Genomic DNA, 27,437 nt, shown 5'->3' on the forward strand with positions numbered 1-27,437 from the left:
TCTTTTTTTAGGGAACAAAGTGTGAGAGTATTAGGATTGCTGTGTAGTGATAATTCTTTTGTTAATCAGATGTTTCAAATTTAAATTTTATTAGGTATGGAGTTTTTTTGTGTGTTAAAGATTGTTTTATCCTCAATCACTATAACATAAATAACTTTTAGAAGTAACAGATATGCACGATAACAAAGAGTGCAAAAATGTTTACTAGCGCTAAATAATTGTCATTAGATTCAATGTCGCTATATGATTTATAGACATTAGCAAAGAGTGTCAACGTTCACTAAGAAACATATTTAATGATAATTAAGCTATTACCATTAGTTAATTGTCTATACAGATTGATCATTTTTGAGTTTAGTAATTATTTTTTTTACGTAAACTAGAATTTAATCACATTTCAATACGATTCGCGGACCCAAAAGTGTGGCAAGGCAAAAGTAGTGTTTTAATTACTCTTCCAAGATTTTACACTTTACTTGTGTTTGGTTAGTTGCTTTTCTTGTTTAAAAATGCTTTTACCAAAGTGATGTAGCAATGTGTTTCACGTATGTGTTTAGTGTATGGGAAGGAATTGAACTCCAAGGACAAACATGATGAAATAATAAAATAAGCGTAATATATAAATATGTTCTTTTTATTTTATTTTTGAAAATATTTAAAATTTGGCTCCTTTTTTTAAAAAATTTTTTTTTACTTGAATGTGAGACACGTGTCATAGATAAAAATCAATGACTAAGATCTAATTGATTAGAATAAGATTATAATTATTATTTCTTAAAAAATAATACAATAATCAGAAGTCATTAAAGTATAATATTTTGTCCATAAAGATATTATAAAAAAATTTCTCTTTTCTAATTGAAGATAACACTAGTAAGAAAAAGATTAGAAAAAGAACTATTTTCTTAATGAAACATTCATTATCACTTATCTAAATCATAATTAAACTCTTATTTTTATTTAATTAAATCTTAACCGTTAATTTTTATCTGTTATGTGTGTCGCATTCAAGAAAGAACTTAGAAAAAATTGAGGAAAGGGAAATGGAGAGGAGTCGGATTCTGATATTTATTTTCTTCAAATTTTAGTGCGTATAAATAAACACTTATTTTTTTATAATGTTGATCACGTAGACATATTAACAACTTGTACATAATATTCACAGAATGTCTCAGCTTTAAAAATTGAAAATCTTATAACAAGAATTTACTGAAAAAATATTCCATTAACGCTTGCCTTCAACTTTTGATGTTCAGATTATTTAAAAATTTTGATAGATGTGTATCAAATTTTTTAAATATAGTGCAATTTTTAAGGATTCGATATAATCATGATAGCATTTAGGGAGTCCAACCAAATATATCATAGTTATAATATTTTATACAAAATTTGAATTAGTCTTTCACTAGTGAAATTGTAGTTTTTTAAGGAGGTTTTGAATTTGAGTTTTAGTTTGAGAAAATAATGTTAAAAGCTAGTTAGCTGGGGGTTAATGAAAAATCGAAAAAAGTAATAACAATTTGTTCATAGTGTGATCACAACAATAGCTATATTAATGTTATAATTGATATTGGTATAACTTTCTTATCTAAATGTATGTGAGAATTTACTTTATGATAAGTTATAATATTTTTTTTATTAAAAGTAGAATTTTGAAGAATTGGACTTTTTCATTGGCATACGTTTAGAAAATATAGATGAATCGAAAAGTACACGATAAATATTATTGTTAAATATTTATTTATTTATTTAGAAATTATTTTAGATTTTAATATGTGTGGTTTATATTGATATTATTCTTGGTATGTCACTTGGCATAATCTGATTGTAGGATTAGTGATGTTTCTTAGGTGAAGACGACGATGGTCTTTGATCGCTTCTACCTTTTTTTTCTCATGGTGGGAGTTATGTCTTATTATTTGAGTTAATTTCTCAAAAGGTCACTCAATTTTGTAAATTTATCAAACAAAATCATTAAACTTTGTTTTGCATCAATAAAATCACTCAATTTAATTTATATATATTTTTTATTTTTCTTCGTTATCATTATCGATTCTGAAATCGAAATTAAAAGAGAACCCTAAACCAATTTGCAATCACTTATTATAAGATGAAAACAACAATTTTAATTATGTTTCTGTGCATTCACATTTCCATTAGTACACACACAAAAGTTTGTGATATTTGATAATGAAAGAAAATTTTCAAATAACTGTAATACAGTGATTTTTGTTCGAATATTCCTTATACCTACTGAAAAATATTAGTATGGTTTTGGAGAGAATTTTTTTAAAAAAGAAAAATGTATTTAAAGTTAAATTTAAAACAAGTATATGAAAATTAAATTTGTATTTTAATATTTCAAAATTGTAATTAGTTTTAATTATTTTATTTTTATTATTTCAAAATGTATTTAAGTTTGTATTTTTATTGTGAAAGTTAAATTTTCTAATAAAATAGTAATTTTCAGCTATTTATTTATAATTTTAATCATGAGTAACACAAAAAATAATTTATTTTGTTATATCAATTTACTTTAGTAATAAATTTAGGTGAGTGATTTTATTGATATAAAGGTCTAAGTTTACCATACAAAACAAAGTTTAATAACATTACTAAATAAATTTCCAAAGTTGAGTGACCTTTTGAGATATTAACTCTTATTATTTTGAATCTAGAAATCTCTTGAGTGACCTTTTGAGATATTAACTCTTATTATTTTTGAAGGAATATTGATTGTATTGAAGTGGTCCTTCATTTTGAAGGTAGTATGCATAGCTCGAGTGACATCCTGAATGAGAGCTGCAGTAGAGCCTGTAATAATGATATCATCTACATAGGCAAGAAGAATGGTTGTACCGCGTGCTGAATGTCGAGTAAATAGACTCGTGTCGTGTACGCAACACGTGAAGCCGAGTCCCTGGAGGAACGTTTTCAGACATGTGTACCAAGCACGGGGGGCTTGCTTGAGACCATACAGAGACTTCTGGAGTTTGCAAATATGTTGAGGGAAGCGGGGATCAACATAGCCCGGTGGTTGCGTCATGTAGATAGTTTCATCAAGCATGCCATGAAGAAAAGCATTGGAAACATCCAACTGATTGATTAGCCAATTATTGCGCACGGCGAGTGACAGTACCAGGCGAATGGTTTCCTGCTGAATAACAGGACTGAATGTCTCGGAGTAATCAAGCCCATACTCCTGATTGTAGCCTTTAGCAATCAAACGAGCCTTGTACCTGGAAATACTGCCATCTGCATTATGTTTAATTTTGTACATCCATTTACAGCCCACTGGGTGCCGCCCATGGGGCTTAGGTACAAGAACCCAAGTTTTCTGATCAGTCAAAGCCTTAAACTCGTCATCCATAGCATGACGTCAATAAGCATTTTTTGAGGCAACAGAGTAGGTTGTTGGTTCACTATCGGGAAGGGGTGTATTTGGTAGTATGGTAGCCTGAAAGGTTTTGGGTTTAAAGATACCGGCTTTGCCACGGGTTAACATGGGATGAGTATTAGGGGGTGGCACGGGCGGTGGTAATTCGGGGGAGGCCGGGAAGGACCCAAAACGGATCGGGCTGGAGATGTTGTGGGTATGGGGTGGTTCGGGTTGGTTGTGAGTGTGGGTGGTGGTTGCGGGTGTATTGTGGGTGACGTTCGAAGGGGTGATGAGGGGTGGTTGGGTAGTGGGTGGAGGTGTGGGGGAAGATGGTGAGGGACCTTGTGAGTATGTTGGAAAAAGGGGAAGGACGCCAATGAATGATGTATTTGTGGAGGAGGAAATAGACTCGTAGGGAAACTCATTTTCGACAAATTTGACATGACGAGATATGTAGACTTTATGAGTTTGTGGGTCAAGACAGCGATAACCCTTGGAGGTAGGATGATAGCCCAAAAAAATACAAGGACGAGATCGGGGTTGTAATTTGTGAATAATATGAGGGCGTAGCCAAGGGTAGGCAAGACACCCAAAGACGCGGAGGTTGGTATAATTGGGAAGTTCATGGTAAAGGAGTTGATAGAGTGATTTGTTAGAGAGGGTGTGACTGGGCATTCTGTTAATGAGGTAGTTTGCGGTGGCTAGAGCTTCTACCCAAAAGGAGACAGGGAGATGAGATTGATGTAGAAGAGTAACCACCGTTTCAATGAGATGGCGATGCTTACGCTCAGCCACCCCATTCTGTTCGGGAGTGTATGGACAGGAGGTTTGATGTATAATTCCCAGAGATTGCAGAAATTGGCCAAAGATGTTATTTACATATTCCTTTCCATTGTCACTTCGAAAAAGTTTAACATGAGAATTTAATTGTGTTTTGACCATTTTTTCAAAAGTGACAAAGGTGGTGTATGCATGTGATTTGTGTTTTAGTGGGTACAACCAAGTGTATTTTGTAAAATCATCCACAAAATAAATATAATAGCGAAAACCAGCAAATGAAGGAACAACAGTAGGACCCCATAGGTCAGAATGAATAAGTTGAAAAGGTGCAGTTGTACGCTTCTCAGATAAAGTAAAAGGTAATTTATGAGATTTAGCAATTGAACATGAGTTACAATTGTTTACATGAATGGAAGAAAAACCTAATTGAGACATTAAAGAATTTATTATTTGAGTAGACGGGTGACCCAGACGACTGTGCCACAACAGACTGTGGCCATCAGCCGAAAGAGCCACCGGAGCCACAGGAACGCTTTCTGAATCTGGGAGGGCATACGAACTTGTGCCAGAAAGAACGTACAGACCATGCTCACAGGGGCCCTAAAAATCACCCTCTTGGTAGTATTGTCTAGGATCTGAAAATCATTAGAGGTGAACAAGAGTGAACAATTATTGTCTTTTGTGAATTGGTGAACTAAAAGGAGATTGGTTTTAATAGAAGAGACGTGGGTAAGGTTACCTAGGTGAAAGATAGCGGTGGGGGTTTTAATGGTACCCGTGCCAGTGTGAGAAATATTAAGGGACTCACCGTTGCCAACAGTAATACCATTGGAGCCATGATATGGATTTGGAGCATTAAGCTTGGATAAATCAGAAGTAACGTGCATGTTGGCCCCAGTATCCAACAGCCATTCAGAGGAGGGGCCGGCTTGAGATGCATAATTGGCACGGTTATCACTATTTCGGCTCTCCTCATACCGAAACCAGCAACGAACAGCGGTGTGTCCTGTTTTCTGACAGATATGACAAGTTGGACGATCCCGCTCGTAAGTGCCCTGCCCGCCACTGGAAGATGACTGCCCGCCGCTGCCGAAGGAGTGCAGGCTGTTGTTGCTGCCGTGCTGCTGACCGTCGTACGGCGAACGACTGCCCTGCCGACCGCCGCGCCCGCGGCCTCCGCTGTTTCTGCCGTAGCCGCCGCGACTCCCCTGTCGGCCGCCACCACGCCCCCCGCGATAGTTCTGGCTTGCGGTGAGGGCGGTGGCCGGCTCCATAACAGCGGCTTCTCGGAGAAAAAGTTTGCTCTCCATATCCACGTTGGTTTCTTCACTTTTTATCCACGAGGAGAGAGTAGCCAGGTCAACGGGCTTTGGACTGATGCGAACCGCCTGTTTAATGGAGGAGTAAGCTGATGGGAGCCCCCGAACGACACACATGACGAGATCTTTTTCGAGAATGATTTCGTTCACGGTGTCGAGGGCTGTGATGATGGTGGAGACCTCGTCTAAATACTCTGCCATAGTTTTCGTGCCTTTTGTAATTGTGTGGAGACGATCACGCAATTGAAAAATATGAGAGTGGGAAATTGATGCATAGCGTGTTGCGAGGGCCGTCCACAGGGCTGAAGCAGTTGTGTAGGATCGGACGTGTTTCTGAACCGTGGGAGAGATGACCGCAATCAAACATGATCGGATCTGGCCATCCACGGCTTTCCAGGCGGCATGGGCCGGATTGGTTTTTTCTGATTTGTCCGTGGCGGTGATGACTGCCGGCGGTGGTTCTGTGCTTCCATCGACGTATTTGAGAAGGTAATTGGCCTCAAGGGCTGTAAGAACGGTGATTTTCCATGTAGGGTAATTTACGTCTGATTATTTTTCGGGAATCAGGGCATGAAGATGCCTGAGAAGGAGTTTAACGCCAGAAGGAAGTGAATCGAGAGGATCCACCTCGATTGTCATGGCTGCCGCCGCCCAAGAGAAGAGAGGGAACGATCGGTGCCCTAAAGAGAGAGAAAAACCTAGAGAAAAGAAGATCTAGGTTTTCTGGCTCTTGATACCATGAAGGAATATTGATTGTATTGAAGTGTTAACCTAATAAGGGAATACATGGGAGATATATATAGAAGATATAGGAAGGAGTACTAATCCTAATAGGACTAGGATTAGTACACAGTAAATACTAATATTATTTAATACTATTTATTTAATACTATATGTTATTAATTTTGAATCTAGAAGCTTTTGTTCATATTTAGATGAGTTCTTTTGAAGGGTTCAATGTATTCTTTTTTATATATAAAAATACTTTATTTTGATTAAGTTTGAGTGTTTCAATTTTTTTAACCCTCCTCCTAGGAGCTTTCACCTCTTTTGCTCCTTTGTGACGGAAAGTCGTAACCTTTGGGCTGAAAGTGAGGGGTGCTTACCATCCGAGCAATTCCCTCTCGTCAAGTATTTCAATATTTAAATAGGGTGTTTGGCATATATTTTATTCACTTCCACATTTCTTCCGCATTACCCGATAAATTGGATCGTAACAATTTCAATACTATAAGACACTAGGAAGCACATAGATATTGGACAACATTAGTGTTTTCTAGCAAGGGTAATTTGGTATTTTCTCTATGTGATATCTATGTCAGGCGATGATTTTGAGATACTCTTCCGTCTTTTGATATAATTTCATTAGGAATTGTAATGTTTCGCCGTCTTTTAATAAATCTCTTCAATAAAGAGGATATCGGGTTTCAAAATTAGGAACTAGTTGTATAAATTATTGAAAACATTGTTTAATTAACTTGATCAGCAAATGTATCGTCTTTGTTTACCTTTATTAATAGATTATTATCAAGAGATTCCATGGTTTTGATTAAATAGATAACACTACATTTGCTAAACCACACTTACAATTTTTTTTTTAAAAAAAAGAAGAAAATTGATATATAATAGATTAAGGAATTCAAAGATTTTATCATGATGTAACGTTATTTTATTCTAGCTTAGAGCAATTAAAGTACCATTGCACTGTCTGTTTAAATTTTGAACTCTTTAAAAATTATAATATCATAAATTGTACAAATGTGCTGAGGTTTAATTGAGATAGACAAAGATTAGTAGAGTGTATTGTCACTGTTTACTTAGCACTTGTTTCACATTATTTATAAAAAACTGTTTATTTTCAAAAACACTTTTTAAAAAAGTAATTTTGAAAAAAAATAAGTTGTGTTTAACTAAGTCATTTGAGAAGTACTTTTTATAAGAAAATTTTGTTTGATTAATTTTTTTTTTTAGAAAAAGTGCTTTTGAGGGTTAAATCACGATTAAGGACAAGTATTAATATAATTTTAATATTAAGATTATTTTATAAAGAGACTAAGTTAAAAACCAATTACTGAAAATTAAATTAAAATTTTATTTTATTACACTAAAATGTTCATATACAAATTCTTAATCAATAATATATATTTTTGGAGAATTGAAATCTTTAATTGTTTTTTTTTTCTAATCTTATATAAAATATTGTTGTTACTTGTTACCTTCTTCTTGTTTTCTAGTTCCGTAAAATAATACTTAAAAATATTGTTGTTACTTGTTAACTTCTTCTTATTTTCTAGTTCTGTAAAATAATACTTAAAATAATGTGTGTATATATTATATATATGGGAGATTTTGGTCTCGAAAAGAAAATACTTTTGCACTTCTATTTTTACAAAAAAGAATTATTTTTTAAGCTTTTTTTGAATAATAGGAAAATTGCTTCAGCTTCTATTTAAAAGTAGTATAAAACATTTGACTATCCAACTTATAACGACATTGAAAAATTGCTGTAGTCTTTTTTTCTTGTAGATTCCATACAAACCCGACTGCATAGATATGTTCATATTCTTGCGATCAAAGGCGAATTCAGGATTTAAAGATAGGGATGACACTACTAAGAGTGACTCCAAGGTAAGGATAAAGTTAGCGAAGACTCTTAAGGCCTTCAAAAGTTTAAGGTCCCAATAAATTTTAATAGTGAATATATTATTTTATAATTAAAAAAAAACATCTATTTTTATCAAGAATACTATAGAAAATCGACACATTTCATTTCAAATCTAATTTGAGGATATTCATTATCCCGGTTGACAAGGCCCTTGTTGAATATAATGTTTTCTCACTTCATCTCGTATTCTAGGGCTATATTTACCAATGGATATTCTTTCTCCAGGATCCGGTTTAAGTGACTGCATAACAAACTCATCTCTAAAACGCAAAGAATTGTCTCTAAAACCAGCACTTGATTGAGAAGAAATATTTTTCGTCAAAAATCTATTTATCTCAAATCACAAAAATCAACAACAAATTATTGCGTAAAACAATACGCTTACAAAGAAGATTTTACAAATTTACGCAGAAGTAATAGGAGTAGGACTTCAATTATGCAGTGAAGAAACAACAACGCTTGTAAGTTGTAGATTTTCTAGTAGCCTTATAATTTACTTAGAATTGTGCTATGGTTTATTTAGAATTGTTTTAGGGCTTTTATTTGTTTCTAGTAATCTTATCAAAGTTTATTTTTAAGAGAAAAGGCTGAATTTAAAGTTAAAAAATTTGTTGCCTTCGCTAGTTGGAGCGTTTGACCAGTGCACCCATGACTTTTAGTTGTTAGGATGCACTATTAAATATATGTTTATTTTATCAATTTTCTCTCTCTACATATATATATATATCTATATAATTTTGTTTAAAAAATTAACGAGTACACGTGCACTCTCATGGATACATGTGAATCCACCCCGGAATACATATTCATTTTATCAATTCTCTATATATATATGACTTGTTTAAAAAGTTAATGAGTGCGCGTATACTCTCACGGGTACGTGTGAGTCCACCCCTGCTTGCAATGGATATTCAGTTAATATAAATCGCACCTTGCTCCAAAAACGTGTGCAATAGAAGTACTTGTAAACTACTACATAGCCATCGCTAACTCATCGCCCAAAAATCCCAAGGGCAGAACAGTCGAAACGATTTAAGTTCATTTTTTTTTTATATATTTCTGAAACTGAATAATGTTATACAAATATCAAAATTTTAAAAAGAAAAAATTAAGCAATATTGCTCAAAGAATGTGTTATAAGATTTCTGAATTGAAGGCAAGAACCATTTTCCTTCTTTTGGATAAGTGCAGTTCCTTGAGCATAAGAAACAGTTGGACCCTTCTAAAAGCAAGACCTCTTTGGCCAAACACTACTGTTGAGATTTTCTGTGACTTCCCTTTTAGCAAAAGACGAAAACACCCTTGTCCGACGTGACCATCCTTTTTGAAGCAGCAGTACCAACAATCCTCTCAAGCTGAATTCAACAGACAAAGTAGATTGCGCGGTAAGAACACCACAAGGAAACCAAACACTTGGAGAAAGTTTGAGATGACTACTTTGACCGGGCAAAGAGGAAAATGTTGAAGAAGCATCAGAGCAAAAGATAGAACTAATAGGGCGATTTGAAGCCATACCCGAAGCTGGTCAAAACGAGAAAATAGAACAGTGCAAGCAGACCCTTGTAGCAGATTTACAACCTGCAGGAGAAATGAAAAAGATAACTTGGTAAGATTTGCGTTCATGTGAAGCACCTAATTTGGGGGCGCAGTAGAAATGATCACCTCTGGGTAAAATTCTTTCCGCTCTGGAAGTGAATAAATGATCAAGTTCTGAATGCCACGTATCTAATTCTCAGAACAAGTTGAACACATAAAATTATTAGTTAGTATTATGCAAACAATAAATTAAAAAAGGCTGGTAATATCTTTTAGAGGAATCTAAGGATACATACAATCAATAAGTTTCAAAAAGGATACATACAACCAATAATCATGAAAGGAGACGAGATTAATACCAACAGTAACTATCAAATGGCTGTGTAATTGAGAAGAAAGTTGGCCACTACCGCACGATACTGTTTAAATACAAATGTTACTGCATAACAAACTGCCTTTCATTCTTGGAAGTGACAAGTCTACTAGATCACAAATTCAACCCCAGGAACAAAATACAAAACTATCCTTGGAAGCACTCCTAGTTTTCCCTAGAACTACAGACTTGTAAGAGTAGAAAAATCCATAATACCATCAAGTAATTTAGAAGGTATACTTCCAGGCTCAATATAACTTCCGTAGCACAGAACTATTAGCATTGAAGATCGTTTGTCTTAGACATTCAGGAGCTTTCATATTCAGCTACCAGATACAAAGAAAATTAGAAACCTTTGCAAGAGACAGGTTGTAGCACTCCTAGCTTTATCTTACCAGTTTTTCTATTTCATTCCTTTTTTTGGACGAGTACCATAGATCTAATCTAAGCATAATCCCCATCTGTTCCTCACAGTATACTAGTTTGTGAGTGGATATCACCTTGATCATGATCCTCTAAGCTCATTCAAGGAAAACTTTCATGAATCAGATCGATCAGCTGAAAGAAACCACTTCCAATTGGACGAAAGCACATTTATCCCATTTAATCGGAGATTTGGAGATTGTTCATGTCAAGACTGAAGAAACCAGGAATAACTATAAGAAGAGTTTTATAAGCTGATTAAAATTCCTAGTTAGAGTGCCTTGGACTAACTGCAATTTTCTCAGCAGAATCAGATATACAAGGTATAGACTAAAAGCATACAACATTATCCATGACAAATACCAGACCATTCTTATAAGCATGAATAGACAAAGTAAGGCAGCACATATAGTATTCAGGAGAGAGAACCTTGTATCGGTGATAGAAGTGAGCTCTTTCAGTGTAAAGCATGATTTTCTTCTTTCCATCAAAAAACCACCCTCGTGCACGAGATATGTCACTTTGCTCAGTGTACCTAGAAAGAAAGGCAAACAACTGACTGAACTTAAACTAGAACAGCATACTTATATAACAAGTAGACCACTTGGGTCACAAATTCAATTTTATACATAGAAATGCAAAGCGATCTGAACACAAGATATTACTCACTCTCCCAACAGACAAAAGGATGCCTCCTGTGACTTCAAAAAGTTCCTTACACGGATAAACTCAAAGTAAGAGCTAATAAATAGCATTATACCACCCTGCAGAACACAAAAAGGAGTCTAGGAATAACCATCTCTCACACAGCTGAATACTTAGGAAGAATGAATTGTTTCCCGAGCTCAGTCAAACATACCTGAGTGGAATCTTTTATCTTGGGGAACACCTAGAATAACAAACTTGATCAGAGTGGAGTTGACCATACATCAATAGTACAGCTCAATTGTAAGACCAACAAATTTGATGATGATATTAACTTTACAAAATCATGTTGCACAGTAGAAGGGTGTGGTTATAAGAAGTTTTTTTCTTTGACGAAAAAAAGAATGAATTTACAATTCCATAACTAATGAGTAAATGACAAATATTGAAGCAAGACGACTTCATCTCTCTTTACATTGAATAACACAGTCCAAACGCAGGTGCTAAATAGTTCAGGAAAACTCAGTGGGAAGTAACGAGATGGTATTGGATAAAATCTTAGTTTATATGCACCGCTGGATTTGAAATTTAAACAAAGATTAGGGGCAGTGCCTTAAATAATCTTTTAATACAGACACAAAAAATGATTAGAGTATCCGATTCCAAAATAATCATTTATACAAATACGTTCCGGCAGAGAAGTAAGTTGCTATATACTTATCTAGCTTCATCGTGAAAAAGGAAAAGAGTTGCATTTACGATATAAGCTAACATGATAAAATACAGGATCTAAGAAAATTAGAGCCTAAAGGATGAATCATATGGCGGCTCTGTAACAGAAGAAATGATATAAGGGTTATACAGATCAGACAACGGGAAACTGTACGTATGTTAACTTTAAAAAATGTGATCATACAATGTAGTACTATTTGAACCATACTCATTTTTATCTTCACATTCATTATTGTTTTCCTATTTTCTTTGGGTTTTTCTCATTGAAAGGGGGAGGGGATCTACAGCAGCCACACAATGATTTGGTTAAGGAAAAATTTGATTAAAGAATGTGAAGCAGGCATTATGACCCTGGAGCCTAGTAAAGAGGATACCATTTTTATAGAACTTCCGCTGAGAAGGTAATGAGGTTTCATTTTCTTAAACATTTTTTATGGTCTGGGAAATACATTACATCTTGTTAAAGGCGTAGTAGGAGCAAGCTCTGAACTTCAGGAAAGATAATATCACAATTATTTGAGCCGTGCCATCATGAAGAGAAATGATCAATAATGCAGAAGAATAACAGACCTTTTTTGTGAAATAGTCAAACCGGGCATCATCAGCATCTTCAGCAGTATTCGCATCAAATCGCTCATAAATCTGCAAGTTTGAGAAATGGCAAGGATCATAAGAGGAGAAAGGAATCTATAGTACTTCCACAGTAACAAGATTAATCAAATTCACGTCTACCATTAAAAAATAAAACAGAAGCCAGACAAGATTTAAACTTAATAATACATGTAGCATACAATAGTATGTCCACATGCTTGGCTAAGAAAAATAATTAGACTGCAGGGAAGAGCAAGAGTTTAAGACATAAAAGAAATATAAGTGTCCCATCTCTGTTAAACAAAAGTTTTAGATGAGGTGATCATAGTATCAACATAATTATAACGTGACATAACTACAGACCCAGACTCGATGTACCCCTTTTTGATAAACTGAAATTCCTGCACCCAAGGGTGTGGCCTATTGGTCAATGAAGTGGTTGAGAACCATGAGGTCTCAGGTTCAATTCCAGTGGAGACAAAAAAACACTAGCTGACTCTTCCCATCTGTCCTAGCCTAGATGGACAGAGTTAACTGGTACATGCTGGGGGGAGGTGGCAGGTATTCCGTGGCATTAGTTAAGATGAGCAAAAGCTGGACCGGACACCAGGGTCATTAAAAAAAAAAAAAAATGAAATTCTTACACTGAAAATTTGCTGGGTTCAAACCAAATTATTAAATATAACTACAAGACCATATTTTTTTTTTGATAAGGACCATAGTTTTAATGCTCACCTGCCGTATTTGAAGTACTACCTTTGGTAAAACACCTTTATACTCACTTGCCAGTTTGACCTGAAAATACAGCACTTAGATAAGCAAATATATCTCTTTTCTAAGCATTCACAGAATGTAAACATGCTGAAATTTTATATTGATGTTTTAGGACAGTAAAGAGGACATTTCTAGCAATTTTTTCTTAATTAATGTTGAATGAGCATTATAAATTCCAACGTGATGTGCAGGACTATGCATCAATCTTATCTAGTGGAAATCCAATTCTTTTTCCCCTAATGTAGCAACCCTTCAAAACTCAAATGAAGTAAGAACAACATATTGAACTCGCATCAAAATTTCCATCTCCCACTATTAAAATATTACTGTATAATGGAAATTCATTCATCATGTTGCATAAGTTTAGGCACATCTATCATCTTCATTAGAAGAACTTTTTTTTCTTTTATGAAGGTCCTCATTAGAAGAATGTAAGTGGAAGGAAAAATAGAAAGTCAAATGGAAAATGATTTTATTTTTAATTAGATAAAGGAAAAATAATAATTAAAATTACAGCTTCAAAGTGCCCCCAGGCTTTGACCTAGTGACAAGAGCACAACGTGATGTAGTTTAGAAGTATTTCACTGGCCCAATATTTAAGAGTAAAGAACAGAGGGTAAGGTCCATTCTCCATCAAGTTTTGAGTTGTGCATCATTGGTCCTCAAAATTCCAACAAAAATTACCTCTGTTATCAACAAAAAATTTATTACAAGTATAGCAACAAATCACTAGACGATTGATTAGTCCAGACACTCAAATTAACATGATGACAAGAAGGCTATCAACGTTTGAATATTTTGGGTGAAAAAATAATTCCATCAGACTGGCCCAGTAATTTTCTTTAACAAACGGACCAGCAATTGTACCCCTTTTTCGTTTGTAGATCAAAGTTAATTTTCCCTCTGAAAAGCATATACTTCTTTTACGCGCTAGATGCTCAAGCTATGCCCAAAATGCTTATTTCCCTCAGCCACCAACTTATAATACAGCAAACAAAAGGAGGTATAACTGAGGGAAAGCAGATGACGGAAAGAGCAGTCAAAAAGCAACGATATAGGACTCTAAATTAGGAAGAGGTCAAGAGACAAACACAACACAAAATCATATTAAGGGTTATCATTATTCGAAAGTTTCCCATCATTGTCACCAGAGAAAAGAGGAATATTTATATGCAATGCCAAATGGACAGACCTTTCCTTCATGGTTGAGGCAATGATGGTTAAATAATCCATTGATGTCTGCATAGGACAGAAAAAAAAACTATAAATTTTAGGCTGTACTTGTAAAAACAGTTATCAAGAATGACACCAGATTATTCAAAATTATATCATTACAATCTATCTTTACAGCCTGCACACCACACAAAAGTTGTGAACTTACCTGGATTTATATGAGAAGATAAGATTATTGATTGCCGATAGAATGGCGCTTGACCATCTAAATACCTGCAAGACACATTCACAAAACAGAATTATCTGCAAAAAGCATCAGTCATTTCAAGGGAGTGCAACGTGTTCTCAGTTTCGCCCTCATATTTATCCTCTATTTGTGTGGTCCCGGATTGTTTTACGTGAATCCGCGTTTAGAACACACAGAGCAACCCACTTCTTTTTTCCAAAAAAAGGGGTGGATAACTGAAACAAGCAAAAAGGCAGATAAAAGAGCAGTTTGAAGCTTACCACTGCCTAATGCGCATAATATCTGTTCCATGTTGCTGGGAAGGTATCCGATTTAATTGCTCAACAATTGTATTCACGTGTGACCAATTCTGCAAGTACAAAAATATGAACAGAAGATAGTGAAGTGTAGATATGCACCAAATCAATAAAAGGGGCACAGATGAACTATCTAAGTACCTGCATCAATATGACATCTGCATGGTCGACAATTAGAACCTGCTCAAATGGTAGTTATATCGTTAGATGATAAAAGGGTAATGAGCGTTGCTAAAAAAGATAAAGCACAGCCCACTACTTTCCAAACTAATATAATATTCCAACAATAATTACCTCTATAGAAGACAGATAATCAACATTTTTATCCTTGTATAATTCTGCCTCCCCAATTTTCTGGAGGAAGAAATTCAACAAAAAGTTAGTAACAGCTCAACTTATTACGATTCTCGTACATCACATTACAGCTGCATAGCGTTAGCATTAAGAGAATAAGCTTTGGGAAAATCTGTTGATATACTGAAACAGGGTATAGAAATGAGAAGAATAGAGTTCTGAGATTATAGAAGGATGCATGATGTTTTTGATTATTTCTTTTTGAAAAGGACTAGCCGGGCTCCTTTGAAGTTATGAGACTATTCAAATTACAATATTCGTGGAGAAAAAATTGTCTGTCTTAAGCCTGTATAGAATATTACAGATATAAGCCCCCTCAACAAAAAAGTCAGTCAAGAGGCGACGATTTGCAAGGTCCCTTTATTACTTCAATTTATGGCTTTAAATTAGCACTTCTTTTCCTTTCTGTTTTCTGGAAAACATATACTGTATATGTCAAACATAAGAGAGAATCAAGGATTTCATGAAAGATCTATAAGCCATAAAATGACAAGGAACAAGAGATCAAAGCATATATTAGCAAACTTACAGTGATTAACCCAAGTGGGGAAGCAACAATCATGTCTGACGAGTAGAAGTCACCATACAATCTTATGCTTCTCCTAAAATAAAGACACGCATATGATTTGCCTTTGAAGAAAAAAAAACAATAAAAATATCCCACATGCATCTCTCCATAATTTTGACATTATACCGTGGAGTTACTCATACCTATGCACACAGTTTCATTACCTTATTGAGTGTTGCTAGCATGTTCTACCCTACTCTGTAAGAAAAGAAATAAGTGTCTCGATTTGTCCATCTTCATGTATTGCTTAGATTTCAAGTTGAACCATGTGCCACATCCATCAATTTGTAGTCAAAGCTTATTTAGATTAACCAATTTAAAGCATCATCAGTCAAAGTGGAAGCGCACAACCACAAGACATCTCATGAACATACATGACATCTTTGAAAATTGTGGGTTTCATTTAATAACTTCGTTGTTCTTTCTATAAATCGTGAATTTATTTAGCAAGATGTGTATCAAGGGCTACTATGACATGCAGCACACGACATCTTAAAAACAAATAAACCAGGAGGATATGAATGCAAGGCGAAATAGACGATTAAACTTTTCTATTAGGAACCTGCTTGCATAATACAGGTACTTCAGCAAGTTGTTCATGACTGAATAATGAGCAAATTATGTGTCCTTTGAATAATGCTTACCAGCAATACATAGAGCATCGAAGTTGAAAAGTACTTGGACAAAGAAAGACAGCTTCATGGTGTAGTAAATGTTTGGGCAATTTCACAAGAGTTAAGAAACATACCTAGTGAATTTAATTCCGATCATGAAATGATCATTGTTATTTCCCCCAAATAGTGTTTCAAAATCAGATGGTTTTGAGCTCCTTTTTGATTCAGAGATTTCCGCAGCATCTTCATCCTCCTTCTCTTCACTTACTCCAGCTCCAAATTCTCTATAGAAACGTTCATGCTCCTCTACATTAGACTGAGGGAATCAAAACCACATTAATAAAGTATGAAGAAGGCCTACTGATGCCAAAATTAGAAATATAATCTTGGTCTAGTGGCGGCTAATTAAATAATGTCTTTACCTTAACTATGAGCTCCACTTAACGACTCACATCTAACAAGGCCAAAATGTTTTCCTAGAAATCTAAACGTTCACCTCAATCCCAAAAATGAAGGCGTAATAGGTCATTGTACATTCTTGTCTTCTAGAAGGAGCAACTTATCACAAATCGAACATGTAATTCATTTTACTGGAAATACCTACACACTAGCAGTTATTCATTAATAAAATTATCCCATTACCAATTTTTTTAACAAATCCATATTCACTAGCATATCACTGCTAAAAGTCTGCATATTACTGCAAAATAAAATAGCACAGTTTTTAACTTGATATATGTTTATCTTACGTAAGGTGTCTATAGAAACTTGCAAGGTGCTTGGTTCCAAACGCTAGTCAATATATCTTACTAGGCAAAGTTCTATATACTTCACAGAAACTAACTACAATTTCTAGGTCAAGCGGCAACAGCATGAATAACAATACTCTTGCTTAATTCCAAGATCCAACAAGGTTAAATATCATTTCATGAAAGCTGCTGCAAAATCTAGGAAAGGCGCTGCTTAGTTTATTTTGCATGAGAATTCAGGAAATGGAGAAACTACCTTGTATTTAGGAGGTGTCAAATCAATCAGCCGCTTGACTAACCGAAATGCAACACTTGCTAGGGGGAGAAGGATCAAAACCTGAACCAATCACAAGAAATGATCAATATTATAACAAGTTAACCAAACCACAAAAAAAATGATCAAACACTAAATGTTTTGAAGTGCTTAATGAAAGATGAGGGTACAAAATCGGACACCAGGAAATGCAAGATCATAGTACAAAAGTTGATATAGAACAAATATGGATGTAACCACAGAAGTACAATCATCAAGAAAATCAGCTGAATCATTAAGAAATTATTGAAAAAGTTGATCACGCTCGTTGAAATCCAGAATATAAAACCATCAGTGGACCTCGACGGCTCAAATGCGCTGTTAGTTCCTAAATAATCAGGTGATAGTCAACTGCACTTTTGCTATGTCTAAAGACAGTTGAACAGGTGTTTAATGTAGGAGGGGAGAGAATAAGGAAAATCTTATGATATAATGACTAAAGGTAGTGGGATTCCGAAGCTAGCTTATTCATAGGGATCTGACCATTGGCATAATCAGAAAAAACTTTTAAAAGATATATGATATGCCAAGCTGTATTACAAGTAAAATATACAAGCAAAAAAAGAAGAAAATGAACTTTAAGCTTGCGCACATATACAATAAGTAGAAGGGCATATTAACAAGAAAGGTTTCTATAGTGAGAAAAGCACTCCACTTCTCACCAAGAAGTCGGAAATTCGACTCACTGAGAAAAGAAGTGGGAAGAACCCCCAGTAGTCCCCAGTAAGAGGGTTTGGCGAGGGCATATCTGATGTGCCTAACACATTAACAGGTACTACCCAAAAAAGAAATTGTCATGTTGGAAAGAGAAATTGCTAGGCTATCCAGTATTTCTGATTCTCTGGAGATCGGCAATGTTGTGATTTAACTTCTTAAAGGCTAAACCAACTATCAGGAGTGATATGCATAAAATGTGGGTCAGGATGGAATACGTTTAAGAGTCTCTTTGAACGGAGGATTGGATAGTTATAGTTGTACATCAAGTAGTCTCCTCTGCAATAATCCAGCTCCACCATAACTACTAACAATGGGTATAACTTTTAAGAGTATTAACTCACAGACAATACACAAGGTTACGCCAGCAAAGTGCATGTACCAAGAGTAGGATGGGATGTTCTCTTTTAACCGAAATCACACAATTTCCCACTAACATATAAAAATCTTCTTCTAAGAATATCCTCAATTTTACACATCAAAGCCCTCAACAATTTCTATAAATTGTAAACAAGACAAGGATGCACCTCTAATAAAACACACAAAGCTTGATATCCGCTACTGGTGTTGGGAAATATCCAGTGCAAGTACGCAAAGGTTTTTGCTAACTTCTACTGTATTTTGTAGAATAAGCACAAAAGTAGTTACATTCATTATCACCCAATCGATGGGTACACCAAGGCAAATGAAAAATCCGTGTAACATAGATAACAAAGTGTATATTTCTCACAAATTCATATTCAAAAGAATAGGAATGAAAATAGGTAAATACCTTAGGGCGAGTAAACCCGCGGTCAAGAAAGGCTTCATTACTTAGGATATCCACCTTCACATTGTCCTGAAGCTTAGCTAGTTTTGCCTCGTTCTTCTTTACAAGATCCCTAGTTCTGAAGATATGATTGAGCTGCACAAAACGATTCCCTCATATAACCAAGACATGTTTGCAATTTGTATTATAAAACACATCACTCAAACTTGAACAAGTAAATTATGGTGAAAAGAAGTTAATGAGATGCTCTTACAGAATGCATAACATAAGCATCCATGGTACTTGAATCTTCTTCTAGACCTTTGAGATAGAAGGGTTTCTTGTTGTGGTGCAGAATATCCCGGTAGCTGTTGCCTATAATAGTAAAGGAAGCAATTGCAATTACAACACCAATTATAGCAGAACAGGAAACAGAATATAATACATGAAGAGCAAGATAAAATCCATCAGGTTAATAACGACAAAGGGTGCCACAATAGGAGTTTGGTAAGAGAACAAATAAGTAGAGAATCTAATTCACCTTTAGTATTCCTTCGATGAAGAAAATACACACCCTATCTCATTCTTGTTTCCCTCCCTCAACAATCACTCAAAATCAAATTCCCATAATCTAGACAAACTTGTTGAAGTACAAAACCAAATGTAAGCACTTGATAGTGCAAGTAAGAACGCCACTTCCTGTAATTTTTGTATACTTTGGTTTTATGAACTTTAAGCTTGAGGGAATGATGCAATAACCACATAATGCAAATGCTTGAAAGTTCCTACGACAACGTTTTGCATCACTGATGCATACATAAGGTGTGAATCATTAGAGATGGACCTCACTTGTTGGTTAAGTTGGAAATATCACATCAGAATTCAAATTGACTACGCTGTCAAGCATGTTTGCTTTTTTGAGATTAGTCAAGTTCAGCATAGTGAAATTTTGTGCAGCATTATGAGTGAATGTATGTTTACCTACCAAGAATAACAGCAGTACAAGTGGACCTCAATTTGGGGGAGGGGGTGGGGGGGGGGGGGTGGGGGTGGGGGGGGGGAGGGGAGGAGGGGCATAGTGTTAGAGCCAGCCTAGGCCCATTTGGTAAACTTTGCCCACAAAAACGGCAGAAGATGGGCTCACAGCAAGGTTTATTGTGAAGACTCGAATTTGCCAATTTGGAAATCCTCCACCGAGCCGCCTCCCATTCCCTATCCTACACCGATTTCTTCTTTTTTTGGGTAAGAAAAATAATAACTTATGTGGTCACTGGAATAACAAGGCCAGGTCTCCAAGGCCACAACGTGGACATCCACCATCAATTTTTTTCAATTTTATATTTCCTTTTTGTTTGCTTTTTCCTATGCCCTTACATGTATGGAAAATATTTCACTTGGAACAATTTTAGTTTATGACAAGATTTTACAAAATCAAATACATACACAGCTCCAAAAGTAATTTCACCACAAAAAGAGATAGTAGCTAATAATGCAGCCTAAGAGCTACGACATCTCTCTACCATTAGTAATCTCTTTCTTCTCCAATTTTTCCACAAGGTTAACTCAAATTCATTTTTTCTGCTTTAACTTCACCAAAACCCACCTAGTAGTAAACACTACTTCGGACAAGAATAGATAGTGCTATTTGTAAGACCACAAGTATCAATGCAGAACCATTAGAACATCAGGAGATAAGTGACATGAAAATTTGATTGACAAACTGAAAAAACATCGGGTTCTGGTGTCACACTAATGATCTACAACTCTAAGGGTTGCTGACTGTAACTGATATATCTTGCACAAGTTGTTGCAAAATAACTAAGAAACAGGCACATCGTTCTATCCATCTATCACACACCACAGGCAACAAACATTTGATAAGTAAAACACCAACAAAATGACCAAAACAAACTTGATGGCCTTTACTTACATATGGAGAAAAATAGTCTCTGCTTTGATGAATCAAAATCTGCCCCTACAGACTTCTCATATATACTCAACCAATGCTTGTGTAGTGTTGGCTTCAAGCCATGAAACAAAAAGCTTTCTGGCTCCTGCAAGGAAGCAATAGAACTTGTAATTGTATGGGAAGATCACTGTGGAAAAGCAATGCATAAATTTTTAATAGGTGAATCCATTGATATAGAAAAGAGCAGTCCAGCTAGGTATTGCAAGATTTGCCTATATTCAGCAATGCAAGCAGAAGGCATTCCTCCGTGAACCTTAAAATTGAGTAACCGAGGGAATTCGACATTTTGACCTAAGCATCAAAAAACATGGTACACGTGTAACTCAATACACATAGGGAGCAACGTTTTAGAAAAAGAGAGCTCTTGACTGTTGGTATCCTTTACAGACTTAAGCTGTTTATCACAAAAAATAAACACACAAACGTGCACACCCATATGCAAGTTTACAACACATAATACAGAGTATAATCCCACAAGTGGATATTAAAAAGGAAAGATTTCAAAAAGAACTGCAGAGTATCCAGACACATTGCAATAAGTATCACTGCACCTGCAAGTTTGAAGCTTAAAAACAAAAATAACCAGAATTGACAAGTATCTAACAGAAAGCCAAATGCAAGATGAACAATTTAAAAAGGGGAAATTATGCTTTACATTTACTGGGAGACAATATTTACGCCACATAATCCAATATAAAATAGTATACAACACTATTCCCGGTGTAATTCCTATTTGTGTATAAACACCTTTTATATATTATTTATACACTTCTATACAAGGTTGACACATTATGTGTAATGCTTTCCCTCAGGTATTATAATATTGCAAAATGTTATATAATATTATATATTGGCTATATTGCGAAATATGTTATGTAGGACGTATATTTTTAAAATTTCCCCTTAAAATAACTAGATTCAATATGACAATTGATCCACAATCCTAAAGAAACCCAGAAGCAAGTGGAATCTCGATCAGTGGGTGGGAGTTACCAGACACCGGCAACAGCACTTCACTGACCATGCACTATTTTCTGTTCCTTTGAGAAATACACTAATAAATCCTAGAAGATGTTAAGCAAGATACCACTTTCAAACAATTTGGACAACAAAATACTCTATAGATTTGTTGCCCAAATTTGCCCCTAAATTGGACATTAGGTCTAGCAAAGATATATGTTGCTCCAGCAATGCAGCTGGCAATTTTGCAACAATGTGGTCATCAAAAGTTCTGCAACAATGTGGATTAAAACAAATCACAGATCAATATTTTACTATTTACCGGACTGATATTACATGAACATAGCGTAATAGACATTCTGCCCAAGAGAAGGGATGAATGAAGATCTACAACAACCAAAAGTGGAGAAGGGTTTGAGCACTATGAAGCAATCTACAATAGAATAACATAGCCATAAGCAAACAAGACAGCTACCTTCAGAAAACACTTGCCTGTCCCCCTCCACTTGTAATTTGACATGGCTACCACCCATTTGTAAGTCCATTTCTTTTTCTCTAGCTCGTCAACCTCTTCTTTGGATAACTTGTGATCCAAATGAGAGTGAAATGAACTGCATGCACGGAAAGAACGTGGTAGATTAACAATTTTCATAACTTCTGACTGCCAAAATCTTTCCTCAACCATCAAACTGTTTTTGATGAGCTACGATTTTATTAAAGAAAACAGTATGAAGCTGATACTTGAAACTGGGAAAACGAAGGGAAAAAAGGAAGTTAGACTTGATTACACCAAATTCCTAAATGTTATAGCAAGTCTAACACATCATGTAAATTAAAACTGGTATTCCATCCTTCCAGAAATACGAGTGATACAGGCAGTTATATTTTATAATCCGGATATGCTCCATAGTGTCTTCGAAACATCTTTTGCTCCTTTCTTTTCAAATAGTCTATGTTATGAATATACAAATTGATCTCCACATTTTCTTCAATATACCACCTAGATAAGCTGATTCCCAGCATTCAAGAACTTCTCTGAATTTCCCAGGGATAACCCACTCTATTACAAAGACAACCAGAAACTTGGAACAGATCTGCTAAGTAAACTTGGACTGAAAATGTAAAAATAAATATGGACATTAATGCTCCACAGAGTTAACATCTTGTACATAATATCCAACCACTATTGTCTCATATGTCACAAGACACTGACCGCCAAAGCATGCAACTTTGATCAGCATTGCAGTCTTCCATATCCTCTTCCAAGGGCATTTCCAGTATAATGTGAAATAGCTGGAAAAAATCCCATTACTGCTTCAGCCTTCCAGATTAGTTTATCTTCCTTCCCTTTGTGTGACAGAAACTCTTTGCATCTTCTGAAGGAATAAATCAATTTCATGCATTTCTCTTCAAGAAGATTGCTCCTAAACTGAAAACTCCAGCCTTCCTCAATAAACATGTCTGCTAGAATGATACCGGGATTACCAACAACACAAAATAAACTTGGAAATTGATCCTTAAGAATCCCAGATTCATCCCAGTTACATATATATGTCATGCAAAAAATATGTTAAAAATTCATCCATATGTTTTCCATAACAATTAGTATATCTCTTCGCCGGTCATTTTATCATTCAATACCAATTGATTCAAGTAGAACTCATGGGCAATGAGGTGCACAGCTTAGCAGCTTACCCCACCTAAGCTCAACTTAAGCGAGGTGAAGCGCCTTCCCTAAACTTTTTTGAGCTTCAGGGCTTGAGCGTGCCTTAAATGAGCCTCTGGCGACAAGAACTTTGATTTGTCCGAAGAGGACAAGACATGAGCATTATATCAAGAACATAATCCAACACAATCATGAGACATAAACAAGTGAACTAACACAAATATAGGAATATGAAAGGAAAATAAACAAAAGGAAACAAACTCAATTAAAACTAGTAGGACCTCGTGCTTGCACAAGCCCCTCTTGTGGGTTGACCATTTACTCTCAATTCTTGTTCTCCATCTGAACCAGAAGCCTCTGAATCATCGTCATCAGTTTCAGTACCTCCAATCCGTGCCACAGGGTTTCCCAGACCACTTCCATGTTGACTAGCACCAGGTTCACTAAGTCTAGAAGACTCACTATCACTGCCTATTTCCAAACACAAAATCATAAGGGGGAGAAAAAAAGGACAGACTAATCAGTAGACGCTACTGTTATTAACAGACATATGCAGCAGTCCAAAATAAAGTTTCACCTCAAAAGAAAAAAAATGCTCCCAAATTCATATATAACAAACCACGAGATATAGCTCCAGCTTATGTATTGTAGGTCCACATAATAGAAACATGAGATCTCCGGAGCAAGATTTCAGTATTCATTGTTGGAAGATTTTCTTGGAATCCATTAACGTGTAGTGAATATTATGAATGTTTATAAGGTCTCCGATCAGTCGCCAAATTTTCAAATAAATTTTGTTTTTAAAAGAAGTATTTCTTTTTCTCAAGTGTCTTTTGAAAAATATTTGAGTTTGTGTTTGGCGATCAATTTATAAGTACTTTTGCCAATATTAGTGAGAGCAGTTTTAAGGCATTAGTAGGACTTCCTTTGCAAATATAATATACTATTCATTCTCTATTGCTTACTTTTATTTAGTGCAGCGAGTAACATGAAGTTCATGAATCTTAGAAGTTGTCCCATTTTCATCAATAGATAAATAATTAACCAAGTAAGAAGGATTACTTTCTGAATACAAAAGCATAAAAGAAGAAAAGAGAAATTCATTTATCCACCATGCATGTTTAGAGCCTGTTAGGATATATATACATTCATTAACTGCAAACTCCTGCAGATAGTATTTGAACTTCAAGTGGAATACCGAAAATACTGATTTGATGATTCGAAGACGAAGTGGCATCCATGGCCAAACATAACTTCAACTTACTAACACCTTTTTTTTCCGAGTATCAACTTCAAATACTCTTTTGTTTCAACTTTAACTGAAATATTGTCCAAACAGCTACAAAAACTCATAACAAACACTTCTTTTCTATACAGATAAAGCAATTATTTTAGACAAGAAAACACTCCCAAATCTTACTTATCCCATTAGATCATCCATGCAAATACAAGCTATGTACATAAAATTTAGCATGTATCGGTATATCAGTAACTCATAAACCCAACTGACACCAGCGACAAAATCCAGGAGCAGCAAGACGTTCTTGACTAGAAAACTAAATACTAAACCTGCAGAAAATGACATGACTAGATTGAGTTGGGTACCCCATCTCTTGTGTTACCTTGATGGTGAAAGAATACTAAGGCATTGATCTAGCAGCAAGACATTTTATGTACTCCTGTTCTTTGAGAACATAAGAACACCAGCTGACATAAAAACATCTCTCTCCTCCATACAGATAGTCCATCTGGAATCAATATTCCGGCACCTACTTAATAAGTCTCGACTTTATAGCTTATGCTGGAAAAAACTAAGATGAATTGACAAGAAAGGGTAGAAGGTTTTGCTGGCGCCTGCAACCTAAGTTCACTAATGGCACGCTGAAGACACAGAAACTGCAGTGGTACTCTTCCCAGTCAAATATTGCAAGCTTTGACTCTCTTAATAGACTTCACTGTTCAAATATCATGCCTAATCTACTGAGAATGATAAACTTGACTAAAAAGAAACAAAAGGTCCAACCTAATTTGAAATTGGTTTTAGAGTTAATGTTCCAGAAAAAGTTAAGATCAGCTATAGCTTTGGCATTTTTGAAAGAGTTTAGTTTCCAACCTCACTTGTATGTGCTAGAAGTCCCATTCTCGACCTAAACTACTTAGAATCAGCAATAACCATCTAAAGGAACTAAAGACTATGGAATATACGAGCAAATAAAGAACATGAAACATCCAGCAATAACTTTCTATTACTAAAAATCAAGTAATAACTTCCACAACATTTAAGAGTAAAATGCCAAATTCTCCCTAGTCCTTAAGCTCCTACCTTCATCGTCATCATCGGAAACACCATGAGCTTGCTCACCATCATCTCCACTTTCTTCTGATTCCGAGTTATATTCTTCTTGTTTTGTCCTATAATCGGACACAGTTCACAAACCACTATCATGATATAATATAAGAAGCTCCATGGTTTCAAAATGACATGAGAAGAGATGGATTTTGTTTTCTTATTCTGTTTCTGTACCAAAGATGTCGACTTTGCTTTAATTTAAAATTATAGAGCACAGTAGTTCAACATGAAAGAAAAACCAAATACAAAAAATTAAACAAAACTTTTCCGTTTCTTCAACAAAACAAAGCTACAGTTGACACTTTAAGAAATCATCACAAGTATTTGATAACACATTAGCAAGGAAAAAAATACTTCTAAAAAGTAACAACTTTCTTTTACCTCAATGACTCCAACAAACTATCATACATAGTTGGCTCCTTATAATCCACAACTTCTTCTTCTTCTTCTTCTTTCTTTTGTGCTTCCATTTCTTCCTCTGAATCTATCTCCGAATTTTCTTCGGCTGAATCATCTATCAAGTATCAACCCACCAAAAAAACTAAAATTCAAAACTTTGAGTAAATAACCTCAAATAACATACCACAAAGTTAATAAAAATCAGTCTTTTTTATCATCAACTATTAACCCAAACTGTTCCTTCACTATATTTTCTCAACTTTTTTTTTTTTTGAAATATTTAAAAAGTTACAGTGTTTATAGTTTGAATGAGTTACCTGGAGATGGACTTCGATTGAGCTTCTGTTCTCTGCTATTTCGACGATTCTTCTTCACATTCTGATACTTTTTAGAAGAATTTTGTTCTGGTCTTCTCTTCATACCTTTACACGAAGAAATTACGCAACAAAAAAAAAAAGAAAACGTAGTAGAAGAAACTGAGATTGAAAGTTAACTAACCTCGTTTTCTTCCAAATCGTTGATTGCCGCCCATTTTGCTGTAATTCAATGGCAGAGCTAACAAGTGAAGCTTTCAAGGGTTTAAGGGAGGAAGAAAAGAGGGGTTTTGAGGCGCTCGGTCCGTACGTTCATAAACCGGCAAAATAGGGGCTCGGTCGGTTTTTCTGAACCGGATTTATTATTATTATATATATATTATGTGTTCAAATATTTGCGATAGCAATTATCATTAAAATAAATGTTTATGTATATTAAGATGATAAGAATTTCATTTAAAGAAATTAATATTTTATTTTTAAAAAAAAATATGAACCTCTGTTTTTTTTAAGTAGTAAAGTATTTTATTTACTTATTTTGTTTTTTCATAATTTAAATAAAATTTATATAAGATAAAAATTATTAGTTTTAAAGTCATAAAAGTTAGGACCTTTTAGTACAAACAAGTAATGATTTAAGAAGAAAAATTATACCTAATTTTTAAGTACTAAAATACTAGAAATTCACAAAGATTTACTAGCTATAACTTTAATTTATTTTAATATTATTATAATAAATAAATGATGATTCTTTTAGAAAAATAATAAATGACAATTTTATCTATT

At 34.9% G+C, this 27,437-nt stretch overlaps 1 protein-coding gene across 1 annotated transcript; it reads right to left on the reverse strand.

Annotated features, from left to right (window-relative positions):
* Positions 1-9,175: 9,175 nt before the first annotated feature.
* LOC101246643 (protein NUCLEOLAR FACTOR 1) lies at positions 9,176-27,064 on the reverse strand. Its single transcript, XM_004242811.5, has 25 exons — positions 26,836-27,064; positions 26,655-26,759; positions 26,320-26,452; positions 25,912-26,000; positions 23,870-24,059; positions 22,398-22,533; positions 20,924-21,047; positions 19,268-19,368; positions 19,018-19,149; positions 17,475-17,555; positions 16,604-16,785; positions 15,817-15,889; positions 15,228-15,287; positions 15,075-15,113; positions 14,898-14,986; positions 14,599-14,663; positions 14,410-14,456; positions 13,179-13,238; positions 12,423-12,494; positions 11,335-11,364; positions 11,145-11,239; positions 10,905-11,010; positions 9,806-9,868; positions 9,659-9,721; positions 9,176-9,498 (listed from the first exon to the last, which is right to left on the reverse strand). Exons 1-25 carry the CDS (start codon positions 26,867-26,869, stop codon positions 9,424-9,426), a joined length of 2,244 nt encoding a protein of 747 aa, XP_004242859.2. The 5' UTR covers positions 26,870-27,064; the 3' UTR covers positions 9,176-9,423.
* Positions 27,065-27,437: the final 373 nt, after the last annotated feature.

Source organism: Solanum lycopersicum, chromosome 7 (genome assembly GCF_036512215.1).
Source record: "Solanum lycopersicum chromosome 7, SLM_r2.1".
Classification (NCBI taxonomy): domain Eukaryota; kingdom Viridiplantae; phylum Streptophyta; class Magnoliopsida; order Solanales; family Solanaceae; genus Solanum; species Solanum lycopersicum.